This window comes from Talpa europaea (genome assembly GCF_964194135.1).
Source record: "Talpa europaea genome assembly, chromosome: 4".
NCBI classification, from domain to species: domain Eukaryota; kingdom Metazoa; phylum Chordata; class Mammalia; order Eulipotyphla; family Talpidae; genus Talpa; species Talpa europaea.
In genome coordinates, this window is record NC_140070.1 from 95111391 (window position 1) to 95134002 (window position 22612).

General features: G+C 37.6%; 2 protein-coding genes across 2 annotated transcripts in view; one reads left to right on the forward strand and one right to left on the reverse strand.

The window, feature by feature from the left end:
• Positions 1–1037, reverse strand: part of SLC9C1 (solute carrier family 9 member C1) — a gene marked incomplete at its 3' end in the record, with an annotated part of 82271 nt that extends 81234 nt beyond the window's left edge. Inside the window, exon 1 of the mRNA XM_084232660.1 lies at positions 885–1037. Within this exon, the coding sequence (XP_084088786.1) occupies positions 885–1026 (142 nt within the window). The 5' untranslated portion in view covers positions 1027–1037. The remainder of the gene's footprint in view (positions 1–884) is intronic.
• Positions 1038–4208: 3171 nt separating this feature from the next.
• LOC311170280 (nectin-1-like) lies at positions 4209–8832 on the forward strand (the record flags this gene model as incomplete). The annotated part of the gene is made up of 4 exons (XM_084232661.1): positions 4209–4329; positions 7426–7764; positions 7924–7943; positions 8431–8832. The coding sequence occupies 4 exons, from the start codon at positions 4209–4211 to the stop codon at positions 8830–8832; spliced, it is 882 nt and encodes a 293-aa protein (XP_084088787.1).
• Between the last annotated feature and the right edge of the window lie 13780 nt (positions 8833–22612).

Genomic DNA, 22612 nt, shown 5'->3' on the forward strand with positions numbered 1-22612 from the left:
ATGTTGGCGAGGGTGTGGAGAAAAAGGAACTCTTCTGCACTGTTGGTGGGAGTGCAAACTGGTCCAACCACTGTGGAAAGCTGTGTGGAGATTTCTGGACCTACTAAACATAGAGCTTCCATATGATCCAGCAATTCCACTCCTAGGTATTTACCCAAAGGACACAGAAACATCAATTCCAAAGAACACCTGCACCCCTATGTTTATAGCAGCACTGTTTACAATAGCTAAGCTTTGGAAACAACCCAAATGCCCAAAAATAGATGACTGGATCAAGAAGATGTGGTACATATATACCATGGAATATTACTCAGCATTCAAAAAAGATAAACACATGCAATTTGCAGCAACATGGATGGCGCTGGAAGGGATCATGCTCAGCGAAATAAGCCAAAAAGAAAAAGAAAAATACCGGATGGTCTCACTCATAGCAGGAATCTAGAAAACTTAAATAAGGGACCAGGAAAATGAATAACTATAAGAAAGTGAAAATCAAAATCAACAAAAAACTATGAACCAGAGACACTTTTAGGGGGGCGGGGGCGGGAGGGGAGGGATTGGGGTCAGAATGGGGGGCTGCAATTGTATGGGGAATATAACAATAAAATTTATAAAAAAAAAAAATAAAGATACCTCACTTAAAAAAAAAAAAAAAGAAGTTGTGAATACTTTCAACCCAACTGAGGTAAAGAATAATGCTCAGATATTACAAATATCTTCTAGGATCAGATTATTTTTTTGTATTAATTGATTAAAAATCTAGGGATGAAATTATGAATTTAGAACACAATTTTAATTTCTTACTACTGTTACTTTCCTTTATTCTAAATGATAGCACATGTTAGATATAGTCATAGAATAAGCTCAAAGAAAGTTATACCTACCTCCAACTGCACAGATCAAAGACAATATTAGAATGATTTCAGGGAGGTCGTCAGCAGTTTTCATGAACAAAACCCTGAAAAACTTCACCCATGAACTACTCAGTCCTTTTCTAAGAAAGTTTAATTTGTGTTGCAAGTCCATCTTGTGGTTTATCACAATCCAGCTGAATCCAACTCTTATGACTTAGCAAAACTCACACAGGATCAAAAGAATGTAAGATTTGCCTTTGTGGTGGTCCTCCAGTGCTTTCTAAAACAAAGCAAAAGAAAACAAAAAAGATCATACTTCTCCTTTATTATTATATTACTAGTGATATCTTAGGGTTGGACAAAATTAGGGATGCCTCCCCTTTCTGTGATGCTTTCAGATTAAATGAGATAGAAATTGTATAATCCCAAGTGACAGAAACTAGCCAGTGTCTTATTTATAATGCAACTACTATTTAGCCATTATTCGTGCTGCACCTAACCAAGTGTCTGAAATGATTTTAAAAATCTAACTATTCACTGACACCACAAACTGGTAGAGATTACTTAACTCTGTGGATGAATAACTGAGGGACTTGGCCTCACATTATCTGAACCTCTGGAATTATGTTCTGGCAGCTCTTCCAAAGTGGGGGTGAGATGGAGGTAGAATATTTGGATTTTTTTGTTGTTGTTCTGTTCTGACAGGTTTATAGATCATGAGGACATTCATTTGATCTCATTTGGAAAGCTGAAAGGCCAGAGTTTCCCTAAAATTTGATGTATACTTCCTCTCATACTAGCAGCAGCACATTTTCTAGAGTCTGCTATTAGCATCTTATTTTAGGATGTCTTGTTGAGCAATCATTTATCACTCAACTTTCTCTCATAAATCAGCAGTTTCATATATATAATTTCTAAACAGAAAGTTAAATGAATACATGATTAGTGTGAATATAGAAAATGATCAAGAATCACATCATCTAGTTACTCTTACAAGTTTTATTTACATTTGAGCTCATCCTTATATAATTATACTTTATGCTCTTTCCATTTGGCATTGTATCACCAGCCTCAAAAAGCCTTGTAAGGGCCTCCCCGGTGGTGCAGCAGTTGAGCGCTGGGCTGTGAAGCTGCCCACAGCCTCTGCAGCACTGGTTCAATCCCCGGCTCCTACATGGTGTGCAGACCGTTCCTGTCGCCCACTGCTCCCCTCAGCAGTGTACTTCGTCAGTCTGCCTATTCTGTTCCCCGCTCTGGCTCTGGTGAATTCTCTCACCCTCCCGCGCTTCTGACTGTACCCAGTGCTTGTATAAATAAATAAATAAATCTTTAAAAAAAAAAAAGACCTAAAAAAAAAAAGGCCTTGTAAACAACATTTACAAAGGTTATGTCGTATTAGCACTGATGTAATAACTTCCTAGTGTGTAATTTCTCTTGTCATGTATTAGGAATCAGATAGGGAGCAATAACGGTATGTGTGGCCTGGGTCTTATTTACACTTAAATCAGTCTGGGTGGCTGCCTGGGCTCCCCAGGCAATTTTATTGTGTGGCCAATGTGAGCAACTCACCAATTTAAAGGCAACATTGCTCACTTTTTAGTCTCAAAATCAGCTCCTTTCCATTATTCTTAAGTAGGGATTTGAAAAAAAGGGTATCATTGTTCTTTAGGAGAAGACCACCAGACACTCATCTGAGGTTGACCACGTTTAATTTATGGTTTGTTGCAATGAAGGAGAACATTCACCTTGGGGAACTGTGGTATGTTTTAATATAAGAGATGAGCTGAGTAATTCTGAAGAGGGTCTAAGGAAGTGAGGATTGACTAGTTTGGCTGCTGTCAGAAAGTAAGTTCATTTTTGTGCTTGGTTATCTCAATAAATCTTATCTTTAGGGAGGACAGACTAGAATGAAGCTAAAACTGTGATGGCTTTCGGAAGCAGAAGCCACTCATTTTCATAAAGGGAGGGGATGTTTGGAATTGTATTAGGGTTGCTCCAGGGCTTTGTTAAAGTCTCATCTTATTATGGTCTCAGTTACCTCATCTGATGTTGATGTTCTGTTAGTTTGTTTATGTCCAACAGAAAAACATGGACTAGCTGTGAGCACAGATCAGCTTGTAGTAACCTGGAGCAAGACCTAGTACTGAATGTCTGAAAATGTCAGAGCTGGTTTATTAGTTATTCATTTTGTTTTGTTTTTCCCTAAAGGATTCCTAAATTCTTTAACCTCACTTTAACATAGCAAGAGCTGGAGGTAGACTGGGGGATTTTGCTAGTAATACAAGTAGTGGGAAGTTCAGCCACCACTCTAAGACAGAGATTCTCAATCTTGGCTACACAATGGAATCACTTAGAGAATTAAAAAAATTCAAATGCTTCTCTCTCTCTCTCTCTCTCTCTCTCTCAATCTGTGTGTGTGTGTGTGTGTGTGTGTGTGTGGTTGGGGGTGGGGCCACCCACAGTGGTGAACTGAGTTGGCCTGAAATATAGCCTGGATACTGGGATTTTGGAAAGCTGCCCTATGATTCTACTGAGCAACCATAACTTATAAGCACTGCTGTAGGAGAAGTCCATGTCACGAAAAAACATTATGATAGACTAGTGATATTTGATCTGAGTTAACCCTAAACTATTTTGGAATACATTGTCATTGTCACCTATTAATTTGCCCACTGTTACTCCAAGACTAAGTAAGCATCCTGGAGCAAACATGCTTGACTGAAAAAAGTATTTTTTGCATCATAGCTATGCATCTTACATTCATTCACTCCTTTCAAAACTTAACATAGTTAGGAAACTTATAGTTTTCCAAACTTAAAGTAGGGTACCTGTTCCCACAGGCATTTTTCTCATTTCTAAAATTGTTTATCTAAAAACTTTCATAGTAAATGTTTACAATCCTACTAAATATTAATCAGCCTCGTGTTTTAAGACAGGAGTAAAGAATTAGCAGTGAGAATAAACAACTGGGGTTGGATTGTCTTCTCCATAAATGCTCCTATCACACAACACAGCTGTGGTCTTACAAACACTGAGGAGCGCTTTCTGTAGTCTTAATGCTTCTTCATTCAGATTAAGCCCTTTCTCCTCCTCAGATCAGCTCCATATACCTGAGGAGATTCAAGGTCCCGGTGTGCTTTCCTGTCAGTGCCTTACTAAGGCCTAAAGGGGACAAACAAAAGCCAGGGGAAGAGTTTGGAAAGTTGGCATGGGAAAAGCAATGGAGGAGAGAGGGGTCAAAGGGATAGAAATTCACATTGAGAGGCTGGTTGATCTTTGGGTCCTTGATAGCTCCAACAGGGATGGTGGGAACTTCAAAAAGGAAAGGCTAGCTGAACCTGTAGCTGGAATACCATGGGAGCTTTCGTTGCTCTCCAGAGGATGAGAAAGTGTCAGAAAGGAAGGAGGATCTTCTTCTATGGGAAACTAGAGGAGGACTCACCATCCAGAGCCTCTGGAGGAGTACGTTTGCCGTGTAAAGGAGAGAGGAGGCTATTGTTCTCACCGCACAGCCTTCACAGCCAACTGCAACCAAGCTGGCAGTTACTTACTCCAGGTCCCGCCCCTGATCTGCACCAATTGGCTTTGTGTTCATTACCCCTGATTTGATTGGCTGATGAAATACAATCTAGATGGAGTTCCACAGCATCATTGCCCCTTCACCCCTAAGCTAACACTTGAATCATTAAGGACCTGAAAATAAAGGACTTTTCTGGTGAAAAGAAACCTCTTTCACTTAATCTGACTCATTATAAATAAACTTATTTACCGCGATTATATACAAGATAATGGTCAAAAGAGGTGTTGGTGGTGTTAAAACAGTACTCATAAAAGCACTAATTCTAATTTCTCTCCTAGCCATAAGCCATAGTCATAACACTCACATAAGAAGAGCTAATTAAATTTTCTTGAACCTTTTAGTTTTCTTAGCTAATTAATTCGTTTTCTTAGCTAATTAATTTCTTCAACCTTTTAGTTTTCTTAGCTTGTCCGTGAGTCATCATGACAGCTACAGAATAACAAGCAGGTATTTCAGGGAAACTATATTCATTTACCTAAAACTGTTAGAATCATTATGTATTATTGTTATATATCAAGCAGACAAGGAAGTAGTAATAAAGTGTGCATGATGACTGTAGCGTAAATGGTTTTCAGACTTTTCTGCCCTCCCACCATTAGGATTGCCCTGTCTGATGGGGCACCTGCAGTTGTTACATTGTTATAGCTGTGTTGTTTACTTCTGTGGGCCATGACTGCAGTATTGAGATAATGGCCCAGAGAAGGGGAGAAAGAAAGCCAGTGAAGCCCAGAGTGAAGACTTGCCTGGGGGCTTGGAGGCCTTCTGGCCCGAGCACCCGTGCCTGCTGCATACCTGGTTGCTGCACTACATTTTTATTTTTGTATTTTTTAAAGATTTATTTATTCATTTATACAGGCACTGGGTACAGTCAGAAGCAGGGGAGGGTGAGAGGATTCACCAGAGCCAGAGTGGGGAGCCAGAATAGGCAGACCGACAACGTACACTGCTGAGGGGAGCAGCAAGTGCAGCTGTCGTGCCACGTTGCGCTACATTTAAAGCTCAATAAAAAGACTGATAAGGCCAGGAGGGCTCCAGGACTCCTCCTTGGCCCATCCTGCCACTACAAGACCTTGCCAAATATGGTTAATACATAAACCAGAATTGAGGAAATTGGGAGACTGGTCTTTTTTTCATTTCAGTGTTAGAGCTGTGTTTGAACATGAAGTATGAGGACTTTGTCATCAAATCTCATGAATTTTCTATTCCATCCCATTCTTCAGTTGTTCATACTTTCCAGCTGGGTGCAAGGATCAGGTAACTCTTCACTTTTTCTCTTAAATGCACTTAGCTGGAGATTAATGGCAAACAAATAGCAGATTGTGATCTAATTTTATAAAATTAGGTGAACAGGGCATTATGTTTGGATCTTGTGTTAACCATGTAGCCCTCCCATGTTGTAGGCATCTAGCAAAAGTTTAATTGAAGCATATTTGAAATAGTGAATTAGCAAACAGAGAAGGAAAGAAAGGTAACTGGGACTGCTTCTGAAGTGCTTCCAAGTGGGTCACACTAGAGAGGACTGAAGCCGGAAGGAAAGAAATGAGTTCTTTACAAATGAGTTAGTTTTGCATATTTCTTGCAGTCTCTTTGCCTTTGAAATTGAGTTTGACTTGTTTTTAGGCTCATCCTGTTTATTAAGAAGTTACTTGTTTTTATATTGTCAAATATTTGTTTCCTTTGTGGATTTGCTTTTTTACCTAAAAATAAAGTCAAAATGAGAGACAGTTAAATATTTATTTGGGAAAAAATAATTTTAATTTGGGGCACACAGTTTCACAGAGAAGTCCAAAATGTAGTCTGAGATGGGATGAAAGTTGAGGGGTTTTATGGGAAGAAAAGAAAAAGATGAGGTAAAGTGTTAATTTGGGCTAAGAGGTTTAATCTATTCTTGGATATACATAGTTACTAATTATATTCTCTACCAAAAATGCACAATCATAAGTTTTGTGACAAGGATGTTCATTTACCTGTTGACTTTTCAAACAATGTTAAGGATAATTTCTGCTCACCTAGTCTTTTGCCACATTACAGATAACAAACTTTTTCCAACATGACATGGCTGATCCTATTTTAAAATGGCTCCACTATATCTGTTTCACATAGATGATTTTTCAAGTTGAGGTACTCCTGAAACACATTAAGGATTTAATAAAATATTCAAGTCTTGTTATTGTCTAGCCATTTAAAAACTATTTGATTAAAGCTATTTAACTTGAATCCCTCTAAAAGCATTTTGGTTCATGGTACAGGCAACCCACATGGCGAAGCGGACCTCTCCTGTCTCACCAGCTGCTCCCCTCAGCAGCGTATTTTGTCAGTCTGCCTGTTCTGTTCCCCACTCTGTCTCTGGTGAATCCTCTCACCTTCCGGCACATATGACCTATACCCTGGTTCTTGCATAAATCTTTTTTTAAAAAAAGGAATGAAAGGAAAGCTAACAGGAACTAAAGTGGAGGTCACCATTGTTCTACCTACATGGGTTAAGTTTCTGATAAAGTGTTTTCTTCTGGAGAATAGGTCTTCTAATGGAAAATTCACTAGACTTACTTCAACATGGTTACTTTGTTTTCCCTTTATACAAGATATGAGGTGTTTTTTTCCTGGCTCGCAGCATGAGACTAGTAGGCTTCCTGCTGCTAAAACCTACACAATTTTGAGTCCTCCATCAAACTGGAGTCATCAGGAATTTGTCACTCTCAAGTCAGTTCAGTTCAGCCTCCAATTCATTAATATTACCACTGATAATCTCATATTGGTTAATTTATATTTCTATTTTACATTCACAAATATTTGTTAATTAGTAGAACTATCCCAGAAACACATCTAGAAATGAGTTATCAATAGTGAAGAAGGTTAGACAGTTTATTTTCTTGTGAAGAAGAGATCCAAAAAAAAAGTAATTATAACCCAGAGTTAAGTACTATTATAGGATTAAGTCCAGGGGAGTTTGAAAGTAAATTTCTTTTAATCCATACTGGGTCTCATTTTCAGATTCTGCACGTGGGATAAAGCACAAAAGTAATGAGACAGCTGTATTGGGAGGAAATGTGACAATTTTCTGCAATTTGACATCTCCAGAAGAGATTATACAAATTACTTGGCAGAAGATCCAAAACTCATTACCATACAATATTGGCACATACAGCAGTAAATATGGAGAAAGGATTCTTCCACCATATATAAATCGACTGCACTGCAAGTCCATCGAACCCAATTCCTCATTCATAACTATCCGTGAAGTGACATTTGAGGATGAAGCCTGCTACAAGTGTCTGTTTAATGTGTTCCCACGTGGCAGCCATGGAGGACAAATCTGCCTTAACATTTTTAGTATGTAAATGTTTTGTGTAGATTCAAAATCATGGAAATGTAACTTTTAAGGTTTAAGTCCAGAATAAGAATGTTAGAGAAGGAAAGATCCAGGCAAATTCTTACTATGCAAAACAAAAAAAAAAAGCAATTATGGTTACATGACTTGCCCATTTTCAGAAAGTGCTGGACCAGCCATAGTACTTAGGTCTTCTGTGCTCTCACCTAACTTTTTTGCACTGCACTGCACTGGCTTTTGTCCGGTGCATAAAATACATGAATGGCATCTAGTTTTTCCCTATAAAAGACAGGAAAAGAAAAAGAGAGCAGACGTGAACAAGAACACTTTAACAAAACTAGAATTTCTCAGTCTTCAAATTCACAAAGTGTTTAAGGACTAGTGATAGAGTCACAGTGTTGCCCATTGTGTTGCTATAAATGTATTGTGGATGTATCCAGTGCAATTTTAAGACTGAATGAAAGTGGAGATATCAATTGTTCCTCTCAGTCTGAAGGATAGATGGTATAGGCGATGGAATTGTTGAGTAAAATACAAGGAGAGGTAATGTGAGGACATATTTTCAGTAATTTAGCTTCACACTGAAAGATTGGGAAGTCCCTATTTAATACAGCAGAAAAGTGAGTGTGACATATTTTTATATTTAATTTTCTTCTTCTTCATTTCTTTTTTTTTTTTTTTTTTTTTTTTGCCTAGCTGAACCTGAATTAAAAACTGAACTCCAAACCAACCTTGACTCTGCAGGTTTTGTTAGGTTTATTTACTCAGCAGTGGGTAAACCTGCTCCTCAGATATCTCTTTTCCCTGCACAACTCCTGGTGAATCTGTCAGAGGAATACCATGCTCAGAACCCAAACGGCATAGTGACTGTCATGAAAAAGTATAACATCTCCGTGGAGATGGTCAAGTCCCTGAGTCTCCCGCACCTGATTGTGAAAATGGTTCATCCTGTGAAGCACGAGGAAAAGATTGTCACTCTGCCATTGCAAGAAGAACGTAAGTACAGTGGTAATCAACAAGGGAAATATTTACATATAAAATTCACAACCAGGGCCTCCCTGATGGTGTAAGAGGTTAAGCACCGCACTATGAAGCAATCCACAGCCTCTGCAGCACGAGTTCGATCCCTGGCCAGGGAGAAAACCACATGGTGAGGCAGACCTCTCCTGTCTCACCCGCTGCTCCCCTCATCAGTGTATTTCAGTCAGTCTGCCTGTTCTGTTCCCTCCTCTGTCTCTGGTGATTTCTCTCACCCCCTGTATCTCTGGCCTGTACCCTGGCTTTTGTATGCATAAAGAAATAAATCTTAAAAAAAAAAAATTCACAACCAGAAGTGTAGTCCTCTAATTTTGAAAATATAAGTCAATGGAAAACACCCACATGGTGGAAAGAATCAAACAATGAGACAAAGAAGTCCCCTGCCCCAGCCCTGCTTCTAGGGTAACTGTTCTTACATGGCTAATTTTCAGTTGATTTCTTGTATGTGCTTCCTACTGAATTTCTGCCACAGTTCATGAAAATTAGGCTCATTTATAACTCCTTCAATGTTTCCTCCTCCCAATAAATTTCTTTTCTTCCCACTAGAGTTGCTTTTCTGCTTCCCCCTGTAACTTTTAGCAGCCTGGTTAAGCCTGCTTTGTCCTCTCCTATCTTAGCTGCCTTTTCCCTCATTCACCTTCCTCCCAAGCTCTTCCAAACACATCTTCTGTTTCAAAACCATAGTTAAACAGGGTGTGGTTTTCCTATAGGATACTTTTTTTTTAAAAAAAAAGATTTATTTATTTTTTATTTTTTTTCCCAAAGATTTATTTATTTATTTATACAAGCACTGGGTACAGTCAGAAGCACGGGAGGGTGAGAGAATTCACCAGAGCCAGAGCGGGGAGCAGAGCTGAGGGGAGCAGCGGGCGGCAGGAGAGGTCTGCGCGCCATGTGGGACCCTCCTCCAGTGGCCGGGGAGCAGCCGGGGATCGAACCGGTGCCTCAGAGGCTGCGAGCAGCTTCACAACCCAGCGCTCAACTGCTGCGCCACTGGGGAGGCCCAAAAAAAAAGATTTATTTATTTATACAAGAACCGGGGCACAGGCCAGATGTGCAGGAGTGTGAAAGGATTCACCAGAGATAGAGTGGGGAACAGAACAGGCAGACTGACAAAATACACTGCTGAGGGGAGCAGCAGGCGAGACAGGAGAGGTCTGCTGCACCATGTGGGTTGCTCCACAGACAGCGGGGATCAAACTGGCGCTGCAGAGGCTGCAGACAGCTTCACGGTGCTGTGCTCAACCACCTGCGCCACTGGGAAGGCCCTCTATACTTTTAAAAGTGAAAAAAATCATCCTACCTAGTCATTTTTATAAACTAGAGCATTTAGTCTCTATATTTAGTATCAATACAGATGTACTTAGGTTTTAATATCATTTTCAGTTATGTGATCTGTTTTATGTCCCTTTTTTGTCTTCCTGACTTCTTGTGAATTAATCATTTATTTTTATATCACCTCTCCCCAGTTAAACTATACTTTCATATTTCCTTCTTACATGGTTAACTTGGATATTATAACCTATATCTTGACTTATTAGAGTTTAATATAATTTAGTACATTCACTTCTTCCTGGATAATGTAATAGCATTTATCAATTCTTATCTTTTGTGTTACTCCTCTTTTGTGCAATTTAATTCCTTATATATATTTAATACAAAGATACATTATTACTGTTGTCATTCTTGTTGTCTGTAGTAATATTCCTTTACTTTATTCTTTCTGCTGTTTTTCTTTGTCATGTTAAAACTTTTGTTTTTTTTCTGCCTAAAGAATTCTTATTTTTTCTTTTTAAGAGTTTTTTTTTCTCCTCAGTGCAGGCATACAGGTGGCCAATATTTTTTATTTCAGTTGCGAATTGTTTTGATTTTTGAACACCATGTTTGCAAGATTCATATTTCCAATTTCATAGGCTTAGTTCATCACTTCGACAGTGTTTTTCCACTGATTTCTTACCTTCATTACTTTTGCTGGAAAGATCTCTCAGTTTCACTGCTGCTCATTTGAAAGAAATGTGCCCTTTCCCTTCTCAGTTACATTTAAAATTTTCTCATTGTATTTGTTTTATAAGTTTTATTATTGTGTACCTTGGTGTCATTTTCTTTGTATGTATGCTGCTTCAGTTTTCCCAAAATTCTTGAGTCTGAGTTAAGTCCTTCATTATTTTCAAAAGATTCTTGCCTATCATTTCTTCAAATATTGCTTGTATTCTAAACTCTTACCTTTTTCTGGGACACAAATTACAAATGTGTATTTAATGTATGAAATAATTAAATGATATATATTTTAAATTCTGTGTCTGAGAATTCTAATATCTGAATATTTAGTGGGTCACTTCCTATTGTCTATTATTTTAAAATCAGGTTTAAGTCAAAATGAATTTTTGGGTATAATTATCTTTGACTACATGCTATACCTTTGGTCATAGTTTTATAGAAATATAATTCACAGGAAATTCATCTATTTAAAATATATAATTCAATGATTTTTGTATATTGACAAGATTCATGCAGCCATCAGCAAATCATATGTAGAACATTTTTACCACCACAAAGAAACTCCAGACTCCTTAGTGAGAACTTTGAGTTTCAGCACTCTGTGGTCCTAGCCTTAGGATCCCACTGATACTTTATGTCCCTATATATTTACCTATTCTGTCATTTCATGTAAATGAACTCATACAATAGGTGTCTTTTGTGATAGGTGCTTTTATATCCAGAAATCATTAAGTTTTGCTTCATTTAGCTAAAAACGGAGATGATCTGAAATAGACATTAGTCCTTAAAAAGTCAAGTGCATATCTGATTGAATCTAATCAAAATAGAGTTCCAGTGCTTCCCTGGTGGCGCAGGCGGTTGAGCGCTGCGCTGTGAAACTGTCCACAGCCTTTGCAGCACAGGTTTGATCCTGGCCAGCCAGGGAGAATCCCATGTGGCGAAGCCCTCTGTCCTGTCTTGCCCGCTGCTCCCCTCAGCAGTGTATTCTTTAGTCTGCCTGTTCTATTTGCTTCTTTGTCTCTGGTAAATCCTCTCACCCTCCCAGGATCTGGCCTGTACCCCGGTTCTTGTATAAAATAGTAAAATAATAAATCTTTAAAAAAAAATAGAGTTCCAGTTTTAGCCTATAGTGGATACCAGAACATTTTGTCCTTGGCAAGTTTTTATCTCCAATTTTTATTACCCTAACCCTTTTTAATTGTTGAAATTCATATTCAGCTTCTCAGTATTTTAGCACATGCCCAACTTCTCAGCACTTTCACTGTAATTGTTCACATTTTTATTTGTGCAAAAGTATATGCAGATGCCTGGCTTACTTTTCTTGGCTTCCCATTTTTACTGGATCTTGGCCCTTGAATTCTTAATAAACTTGAAACTTTTTGTGCATTCAGAATTTTGACAATAATTTGTCTAATTTTTTTGTGTGTGTTCTCAGGAGGAGGATTGGTCTTAAACACCCTGAATCATTGCATTTTCAAGTCCATTAATTTTTTTTCTTAATCCCATCTCTTGAACTTCCTTTACAAATGTTTTTTAAACTATGGGCTACATATCTGACTTCTGGTAATTAAGGAAGACATGTACATGTTCTACTGAAATTACCTCTTCTATTAAAGCTTTAACCTTTTTAAGTCACATATTGCCATAAAACATAATGGGTTAAACAATATCATCCCTCTTTTCCTTCCTGCTAAATTCCCTGGTGATTTCCCCTGAAATCTTGTTTGATTTGCCCAAGTGATGTCTATCAATCTTTCAGTGCATATTTAATACTGAAATTTGTGCTGTGTATGTGCAGGTTGACATCTGATATGGGACAGACACAAAGACCCCAGACTCATAATGCCTATATTGTGTGCTTGGGGATGTAGAAATGGGTGATTTTTAAAATTATTTAATTATTTATTTTTTAAATGATTTATTTATTTATACAAGAACTGGGGTACAGGTGAGAGAATTCACCAGAGAAAGCAGGGAGCAGAACAGGCAGACAGACCAAAGACACTGCTGAGGGGAGCAGGGGGCCAGGCAGGAGAGGTCTGCCATGCCATGTGGGTTTCTCCCTGGCCGGCCGGGAATCGAACCTGTGCTGCAGAGGCTGCGGACAGCTTCACAGTGCAGCGCTCAACCTGCTGCGCCACTGGGGAGACCCAGGGGTGATTTTGACTGTAATGTTTATTCTGTGATTCTTTTGCCATCTGAGTCCTGAGCCTTTCCGGAGTCTACATCACTTTCTCTGAAGCCGTGGCCTCCTGTGTGCACACATGTGCTTGCAGCCTCTTTCATCCTGCTCCTTCATAAGCATTCTTCTGTCCACTTTATGTCTTTCACAACTTTCTTTTAAGTTTCTTGCTAATTTTGAAGGCTACTCTTCCATTTGCTTGTTTTTCACTTAGGCATTTTCTTTTTGTAATTTAATTTAAAGGAGTTTCAGGAAGTAAAGGTAATTTTTTTTGTGTGTCTTGAAACTAATGTTAATAAGTTAATATTTCCTGTATCTTTCCATAAATCATGGATGAGAATATGTCAAACGAGTGTCATATCTATTTCTCATCAACGTATTGACTAGATTACTCTGGTTAACTTGGCTTCTCAATGAGATAGTCTATAAAGAAGTAACATCAATTAGTGGGTTCATCCCTGTTTAGCTTTGTAGTAAATATCAGGGATATAAATCCCTGATTGTGCTGAAAACATAAGGAGTTTCCCTCTCCTACCCCACTGACCCCTGGACTGTGTTCATAATTTAGTGTTAAATTCCTCTTATTATGCCTCCTCCACCTGTGTTAAATGAGTTATGAACGTCTCATTGAAAAAAGACCATAATTAAAACCAGGAACTGAGACAAAGTGCTGTACATTCTAAAATATGTGGCACAAACTTCACCTAAAATGCAGACTTTCCTAATCTACCCAAAGGACACAAATACATTAATTCAAAAGGATACCTGCACCACTATGTTTATTGCAGCCTATTTGCAATAGGTAAGATATGGAAACAACCCAAATGCCAAAAAATAGATGACTGGATCAAGAAGATATATACACAATGGAACACTATTCAGCAATCAAAAAAGATAAACTATGCCATTTGCAGCAACATGGATGGAGCTGGAAGGGATCATGCTCAGTGAAATAAGCCAGAAGGAAAAAGAAAAATACCGGATGGTTTCACTTACAGGAGGAATGTAGGGGAACCAAATGAGGGACTGCCGACGACCAGTCTCGGCAAAATGTCGTGAGAAGACACTGACACTTGATGAAGTGCAAGTATCTTCTACTGAGGAACTCAGCAGGTCTTTATTTATTCATTTTTTGCAAGCAGTGAGATGACATCATCATATGCATAGAAGCAAAGCAGAAACAATCAGTGCATTCTTTTCCCATAGACTACTGGCTCCTACGGGTCTCAGCAAGATGGTAGCCTTCAAGGTTAATAGATAAAAAAACTAAACCTCACACTAAAACTCATTATTTTAGTTTAGACAATTACCTAAGACAGTTGATAGTGGTCAGTACACTCCTATCAGCTAAAGCCTAAGCATCAAAAGATTCTTCTTATTCGCATGGCCTTCAGCTGAAGACCGGCTGTTTTCTGGTTATCAGCTAACAGGGTTTTCTACCTATAAACTTCTTAACACAGTTAATTTCATTTAAAAACTTTCCCAAGAAACTTCTAAAAAAAGGCAAAAGGAGGACTTACTATAATTGTTGTGCTGGATTGCTTGTCAGGCATGTACAATAAATTGCCTCCCATTGTCAAGTGGGCCAAGTTGTTTAATAACTAATTTTTAAACAGATAATTTTCCATGCCATTTACTTACAGTATGCCGGTACATATAATTTATTGCCCAATGTATTTTCTGAGAGGTTTTTCTCTTTTTGTGACCATGATCAAGAACAAAAAACAAAGGGATGTATACAGGTTATAGATTAATCTTTAGCCCCACAGTGTGAGGCACAAGGAATCTTCAGCTCCACGGTGTGAGGCCCTTTTTCTTCAGCCCCCACAGTGAGAGGCCCTTTTTCTTTTTTTTTTTTTTAGATTTATTTATTTATTAATACAAGCACCGGGTACAGTCAGAAGCGTGGGAGGGTGAGAGAATTCACCAGAGCCAGAGCGGGGAACAGAATAGGCAGACTGACGAAGTACACTGCTGAGGGGAGCAGCGGGTGGCAGGAAGTACACTGCTGAGGGGAGCAGCGGGTGGCAGGAGAGGTCTGGGCGCCATGTGGGACCCTCCTGCGGTGGCCAGGGAGCAGCCGGGGATCGAACTGGTGCTGCAGAGGCTGCAGGCAGCTTTGCAACCCAGCGATCAACTGCTGCGCCACCGGGGAGGCCCAGTGAGGCCCTTTTTCTTAGCTGCTTGCCAGTGTCTTATCTGGCTGGGGCAGCAAGACCTCTCACAAGGGACCAGGAAAAAATTATAATAAATTAAAAAACAAAATTAACAGGCAACCATTAATCAGAGACACTCTGCAGGGGAGGGGAAAGGAGAGGGACCAAATCAGGGGAGGGAATGTGTTCTTACACAAGGGACTATGGTGATGTGCAGTGGTGAACTGGTGGTGGGAATTTTGTGGGGACTACACTTGAGAGGAGAAAGCATGCATTGTACAAAAAGGAAGAATGATGTAAAAAATATATATAATCAAATTAAAATTTTTAAAAATGCAGACATTCCTAATAGTATCTCAGGGAAGAAGTAATTGCTAACAAGAATTTCTCTTTTCCTTCAGTGGTAATGAAAAAATTCAAAGTAGCAAAGTAAAAAACGGTGAGAGGTGAAAGTGAACAAAGAAATATTATCAGTCTGACAATTACAAAGAGGACAAGAACAGACCTATGAATATAAAATGTACAATAGTTCATGCCACTTAATGTAAGCACAAATTTCTTTAAGATTTATTTACGAAGAATAAAGATTCATTTTTATAGTATCTCTAAGAACTATCACTGATAATCAAATAGTGGCCTTTTGCTAAACTTCAGTTGTAATGAAAAATGTAAGTTATGTTCAGAAAGCTACAAACAAGTAAAATTTGTATTGTAACCTAGGAACTTTGTAGTCAAAATAACTGGTAAAAATGTTGATAATCAAAATTTACCATTTTCTTTTCATATGCATGCAGGCTCTGGAGTAAGAATTGTATTCATTTCACTGTTTTGCCACCTAATTAATCTCTGTTTATCATTGAAATTTTCTGAACATCTGAGTTTTCATTTATCAACTATACCTAATAATTATAGTGCCCTAGGTGATGTAAATAATCCTTACAAAATGCTTATCACATTGTTTAGAACATTAATCTTATACACTGTATATGTTCAAGGAGTAGTGGCTCACACCTCTTCACATGTGTGTTACTGCACCATGCCCACCACAAAAGTGCCAGTAACCCTCCATCAAATTTCACTGGACCCCTCTACCTTTCCTGTTCTCACCCCCACACCCTCTGGGAACCTGGTAACCTCAGTTCTGCAGTTAGAATCCAAAGGTGTGTTTTGGCTTGGTCTGTGCCTTTTCTTTTTAAAATATTAATCTTAAATACATGTTATAATTAAAAATTAATTTCTGAGGTTATTACAGACCATTGGACATTTCAGTTTTGACTATATTTTGCCTAACCATTACATTGTGATGAATATTTTGTGGTTGTATCCTTTTTCTTATTCTTGAGAGTGGTAAGATGATATTGATGAGCATATTCTTCAATAAAATGGAATATGGCACTTAATCTTTTTTTTAAAGATTTATTTATTTATACAAGAACTGGGGTACAGGCCAGATGCGTGGGAGGATGAGAGGATTCACCAGAGACAGAGCAGGGAGCAGATCAGGCAGATGGACTGAATAAACTGCTGAGGGGAGCAGCGGGCCCAACCGGAGATGTCTGCTGCGCCATGTGGGATTCTCGCTAGCCAGCCGGGTTCGAACCCTTGCTGCAGAGGCTGCGGACAGCTTCACAGTGTGGTGCCCAACTGCCTGCACCACCAGGGAGGTCCTGGCACATAATCTTATATCAATTTGAATGTCAACAACAATGAAAAATCAAAAGAGCACTGAGATTTAAGGAATAGTGTCTAGAAATGAAGTATAGTTATAAATGATATTCTTCTGGTTTGTCTTTTTCAGGTCCTCCTGATTCTCCTATTATTTGGGCAATTACTTTTGTTGTTGTACTCATAATTGCTCTATTGCTTGCTATTTTTCTTTTTTGGAGATGCAAAAAGAAAAAGAAAATGTAAGTGAAATTATTACCTGTCTGTGATAGAGCTCAGGTGTGTAAAATGGGAGTGGTTTCAAATCTGAAAAGAAAAATCCAAGTGCTTTGGCAATATTAATCATGGAGAGCGAGTCATCGTGGGAAACTGTCCATATCCTTGGTCACTCCTGCAGTCAGGATTTGTCCTCATTAAAATGATACCCTACATAGTATTGTCATGGAATACACTGTTAGTAATAATTCATCTTCATGGTAAATTGAGTTTAGGATTCTTCCTTAAGGACAGATTTTGTTAGGAGAGAGCTTATGAACTTCAGATTATTTGAGAGGGTTGAAAAAGTCTAAGATTGGAAATTTAAGGTAAATTTTTCTGACATACCATAGTCAGATGAAAGTGATTGTATTTTAAAAGACTCAAAAAGTAAAATTTGTACTCATTAATCAAGTACTTCTTTAGTGCCTATATATGGCTATGTGTTGTTCTCATAGACGTGACTACAACAAATAATTCTTTCCCTTCAGAAGCTTATGTCCTAACCTGGAGAGAGAAACAATAGAAAAATACAAGGAAACAAAATAATAGTGGTAGTTATAAGCCTATTTCAGAAAGTTAGCAGAGTGATATAATGAGACTAATGGACTAATTCAGGTTGAGTGATAGCTCTGAGGAGGTGACATTTAAATTGAAGAAGGAGTAAGAAAAAAAGTTGTGAGGGAAGTTCTGGATGAAGCGTGTGAGACAAAAAAGGAGGGTTCATGTAGGTATCAAGGCAGAAATGAGGTTGGGTGTTCCAAGAAAAAAAAGAGATCATTTGGCTAAAATGATGATTTAAAAACACAGATGGGGATCAGAACAGGTAATGACCATAGGCTTGGAAAGGCTTTTGACTTTTCACTATCTACAATGTTAATTCCTGGAAGTATTTAAAACAACAGTATAAGAATTCAATTTACACTTTAAAAGGATTTCTCTGGCTGGAATGTGGACATGGTGTTTTAAAAGTCAAAGATGAAAGGGGAGTTTGAAAGAAGACTGTAGCAGTAAGGTGGGGATAATGGTGGTGTGGACTAGAGTGGTAGCAATGGGGACTGAGTGGCTAAGGAGATGTTCAGGAGAACAAGATGTGTTGATGGATCAGATAGGGGGGAAATAGAGTGAACAGGAAGAATTATCCTGATGATACTAAACTTTTTCTTATAGATGAAGGGTCCTTTCATAAAAATGGGAAAGATTAGCAGAACAACAGACTTTGGAGAAGGATAAAGAGTTCTATTTTGAACATGTTAAGTTTGGAATGCACAGTTGATATCCAAGAGTATATGTTATTTATCTATATATGAGAATCTGGAATTTGCAAAGCAGATAAAGACCTGCAGCATACATATGAGAATACGGTGGATATGTTCTCCCAGAGGACAAACTATAAATGATAACTGACTTAGAGTAGAAATAACATGCAAGTTCTTTATTTGGAGTACTTTTGTGTTGAATTAAGCATTGGAAGATACTTTGATTAATCTCTCAAGAGAATTTGAATCTGAATCTCCCAATATTTTTATTCCTAGTACACTCTAACAATAATCTGCTCTTAGGGGGAATGTTTGGCTATAGTCATCTTATGGGTACATCGATATCGTTACAGGAGTAAAAATAAGGATGACCATAAGCCTGATGATACTGAACAAGACACACCCTTGCAAGGCATGACAGGGGCATCTAAATGAAAGACTTTATTCTTGCACACAGGTAACTGTGGTGTGTAATTTTTGCTGCCATTTGTGTATAAGTCAAATGTATGATAACCTTCCATATCAAACCATATATTTAATAGTAACATCCATCATTTTTGAAACAAAGTTTCATTTATATAATCCAGTTTCATGAACTTGTGGTTTCAAGTGAAGGTATATTAATATTAATGTCTTTGAATGTTTCTCTTATACTGTGATTCAGGACCCCTCCCACCATCACCATTTGAGTGGTGTTTTTTTTTTTTCTGATTTTAGTAAGTATGAGCATATCTTCACATACTTGTTAGCCATTCAGTTTTCCCCTTGTGTGAAGTTCTTGTCTACATCTTCATATGATTTTTGGTTGGTTGTCTATATTTGCAGAAATTCATAATACCCTAAACTATGTACACTAGATGCTATTTCTATTTGGCATCACTTCATTAAATTTCTGTTATATCCTTGAAAGACAAATGCCTAATGCTTTAGTGTTGTTAAATCTATCAATTCCTCACCTAATAGTTTGAGCTTGGGATCTTATTTATAAGTTCTCGTCCACTTAAATTCACAAATTGCCCTCTTATAGTTACTAGATTTATATTTTTCTACTACATATTTAGGTATTTAGAACTTCATACATAATGTAGGATTGATACATAATTTTCATCATATAAGGAGCCTGATTACCTAACATCTGCTACTATGTATTATTTTTTCATTGATGAGATCAATTTTTCAACTCTCTCCAGTAGAAATGTTCCCAAAGATAAATTTTAGGTTTCTTCATAATTGCACAATTTTTATTACTAGGGTTGTTTTGTTATGTGTTGAAAGGTAGTAAGGAAAAATAATTTCTCTCTTTTATTTCTAATTTGAAATATCTATTCAGGGTTACAAATGCACGTACATCATGAAACTAGTATATTAAATTCTTTGAAAATACAGCAAGAATTTGGTTCACCCAATTTATAGATTAATATGGGAGTATTGATTTTGGGAGAATTTTCAGTATAATAATAATTTGTTAAGTTACTTCGATACTTTAAATTTGTTCACTATAATATAGAATGCTGTCTTATTTTAAATAAATTTTAAATGAAATTTTCTTATTTTTATTTATTTAAAAAAATTTTTTTTATAGAGGCATGTTTTATTTATTTGTTTGTTTGCTTATACATGCACTGGGTACAGTCAGAAGCGCAGGAGGGTGAGAGAATTCACTAGAGCCAGAGCAGGGAGCAGAGCAGGCAGAAGGACCGAAGTACACTGCTGAGGGGAGCAGTGGGCGGCAGGAGAGGTCTGTGCGCCATGCGGGACCCTCCTCCAATGGCCAGGGAGCAGCTGGGGATCGAACCGGCGCTGCAGAGGCTGCGGGCAGCTTCGCAACCCAGCACTCAACCGCTGCACCACCGGGGAGGACCAAATTTTCTTATTTTTATTGAAAAAATAAGACATTTTAATGAAATGAAAATCTTTCTTTTAGAAATAAAAACATCATTTTTATTTAGTAGTTTAGGAACATTTCTGAATTTTGCAAGTTAACCTGGATTTCAAAACTTGGTTAAACCCTATTAATTCAGTTTTTCTAATGAGCTAATGGTTTTCCATATAATGATTATCTATCCTGTATAAGATGACAGTTTTGCTTTCCTTCCTGGTCTTTAGACCTCCTGTTGGTATTAACTAACAATAAAAACCAACCAATAATAAAAACCATCTTATTTCTAAATTTAAAGGTTTATCTTTAAATTTAAATTTCTCCATGGAATAGAGGTATCACACGCCCAGACTTCAAACTATACTACAGAGCCATAATAATTAACAAAGTATGGTACTGGCCTCCCCAGTGGTGCAGTGGTTGAGCGCTGGGTTGTGAAGCTGCCCACAGCCTTTGCAGTGCCGGTTCGATCCCCGGCTGCTCCCAGCACCAGAGGAGGGTCCGACATGCACGCAGACCTCTCCTGCAGCCCACTGCTCCCCTCAGCAGTGTACCTCGGTCCGTCTGCCTGTTCTGCTCCCCGCTCTGGCTCTGGTGAATTCTCTCACCCTCCCCGCGCTTCTGACTGTACCCAGTGCATGTATAAACAAACAAAACAAATAAATAAATAAATAAAACATGCCTCTAAAAAAAAAAAAAAAAAGTATGGTACTAAAACAAAAACTAGACACACAGACAAATGGAATAAAATAGAAAGCCCAGAAATAAAGCCACACATATATGGAAGACTAATCTTTGACAAAGGAACAAAGACTATGCACTGGAATAAGGACAGTTTGTTCAAGAAATGGTGCTGGGAACACTGACAACCACATACCAAATAATGAAACTAGACACTATCTCACACCATGCACAAAAATCAACTCAAAATGGATAAAGGAATTGGACATAAGACCTATAACTACCATGGGGATTAAATTGGTAATCAAAAACTTTTCAACAAAAAAATGCCAGGAATAGAAGGTTTCACTTGTGAATTTTACCAAACTTTTCACAAAAATTATGGATAGCTTCTCAAACTCTTACAAGAATATAAAGGGGAGGGAATATGCCTAAGTCATTTTATGAGTGCAGTATTACCTTGATATCAAAGCCAAAGATAACACAGGAAACAAAATAATGGGTTAACATGCCTAAATAATACAAATGCAAAAAATATCATCAACAAAATACCAGCAAACCAAATCTAACATATCTAAAAGGATCATACAACATGACCAAGTAGGCTTTGTCCCTGGAATGCAAGAATGGTTCAACATCTGAAAAATTAATGTTACACAACACATTAACAGAATAAAGGCTAAAAATCACACCATTATCCAAATAGACATAGAAAAAAATTGACAAAATTCAACACATTGTCAAAATAAATATTCCCAACAAACCAAGACTAAAAGGAAGTATCACAACATGATAAAGATCATATATAAAAAGTTGATAGTTATCAATACACTTAACAGTAAAAAACTGAAAGCTTTAAAGACCAAGGCAAGGATGCCTACTCTTGCCACTTCTTTTCAACATAACACTGGAATTTCTAGCCAAAGCAAATAGGCAAGAAAAGGAAAAGGCATCAAAATCAGAAGGAAGAATTGTCCTTTTGGCTGACATGATTTTATAGGTCAAAAACCCTAAAGATTCTGTAAAAAATTATTAGATCAATATAAACAAATTCAGTAAAGTTATAGAATACAAAATCAAGTTGTGCTTCTACACATTAACAATGAAATACCTGAAAAAGAAACCAGGGAAACAATTTTATTTATAATAATATTCCCCAAATTACTTAGGAATAAAATTAAGGTGATGAAAGATTTGTATACTAAAACCCAAAACAAAGGAAGATACAAACAAATAGAACAACATCCATGTCCATTTATGGGATGATTTAATATTGTTAAAATATTAATTTAAAAATTTTATGACCCATTTGTTTCTTTTAGAATTTTATACATTTTGTGGTGAAAAGTTGAAAGCATTTCCATTAAGAGCTGGAACAAGACAAGGATGTCCACTCTCACCACTGAGTTTTCAATATAATAATGGAAGTCCTAGCCAGAGCAATAAGACAAGAGAAAGACATACAAGGAATCCAAATAGGGAAGGAAGAAGTCAAACTATCACTATTCACAGACGATATGATAATATACATAGCAAACCCCAAAAACTCCACATAAAAACTAATCAAACTAATCAATCAGTAAAGTAGCAGGATACAAAATCAATGCAAAAATCGGTAGCCTTCCTATACACAAACAATAAATCTGAAGAAGAAGAAATCAAGAAAACCATCTTGCAGCAACCTGGATGGAGCTGGAAGGGAACATGCTCAGTGAAATAAGCCAGAAAGAAAAAGAC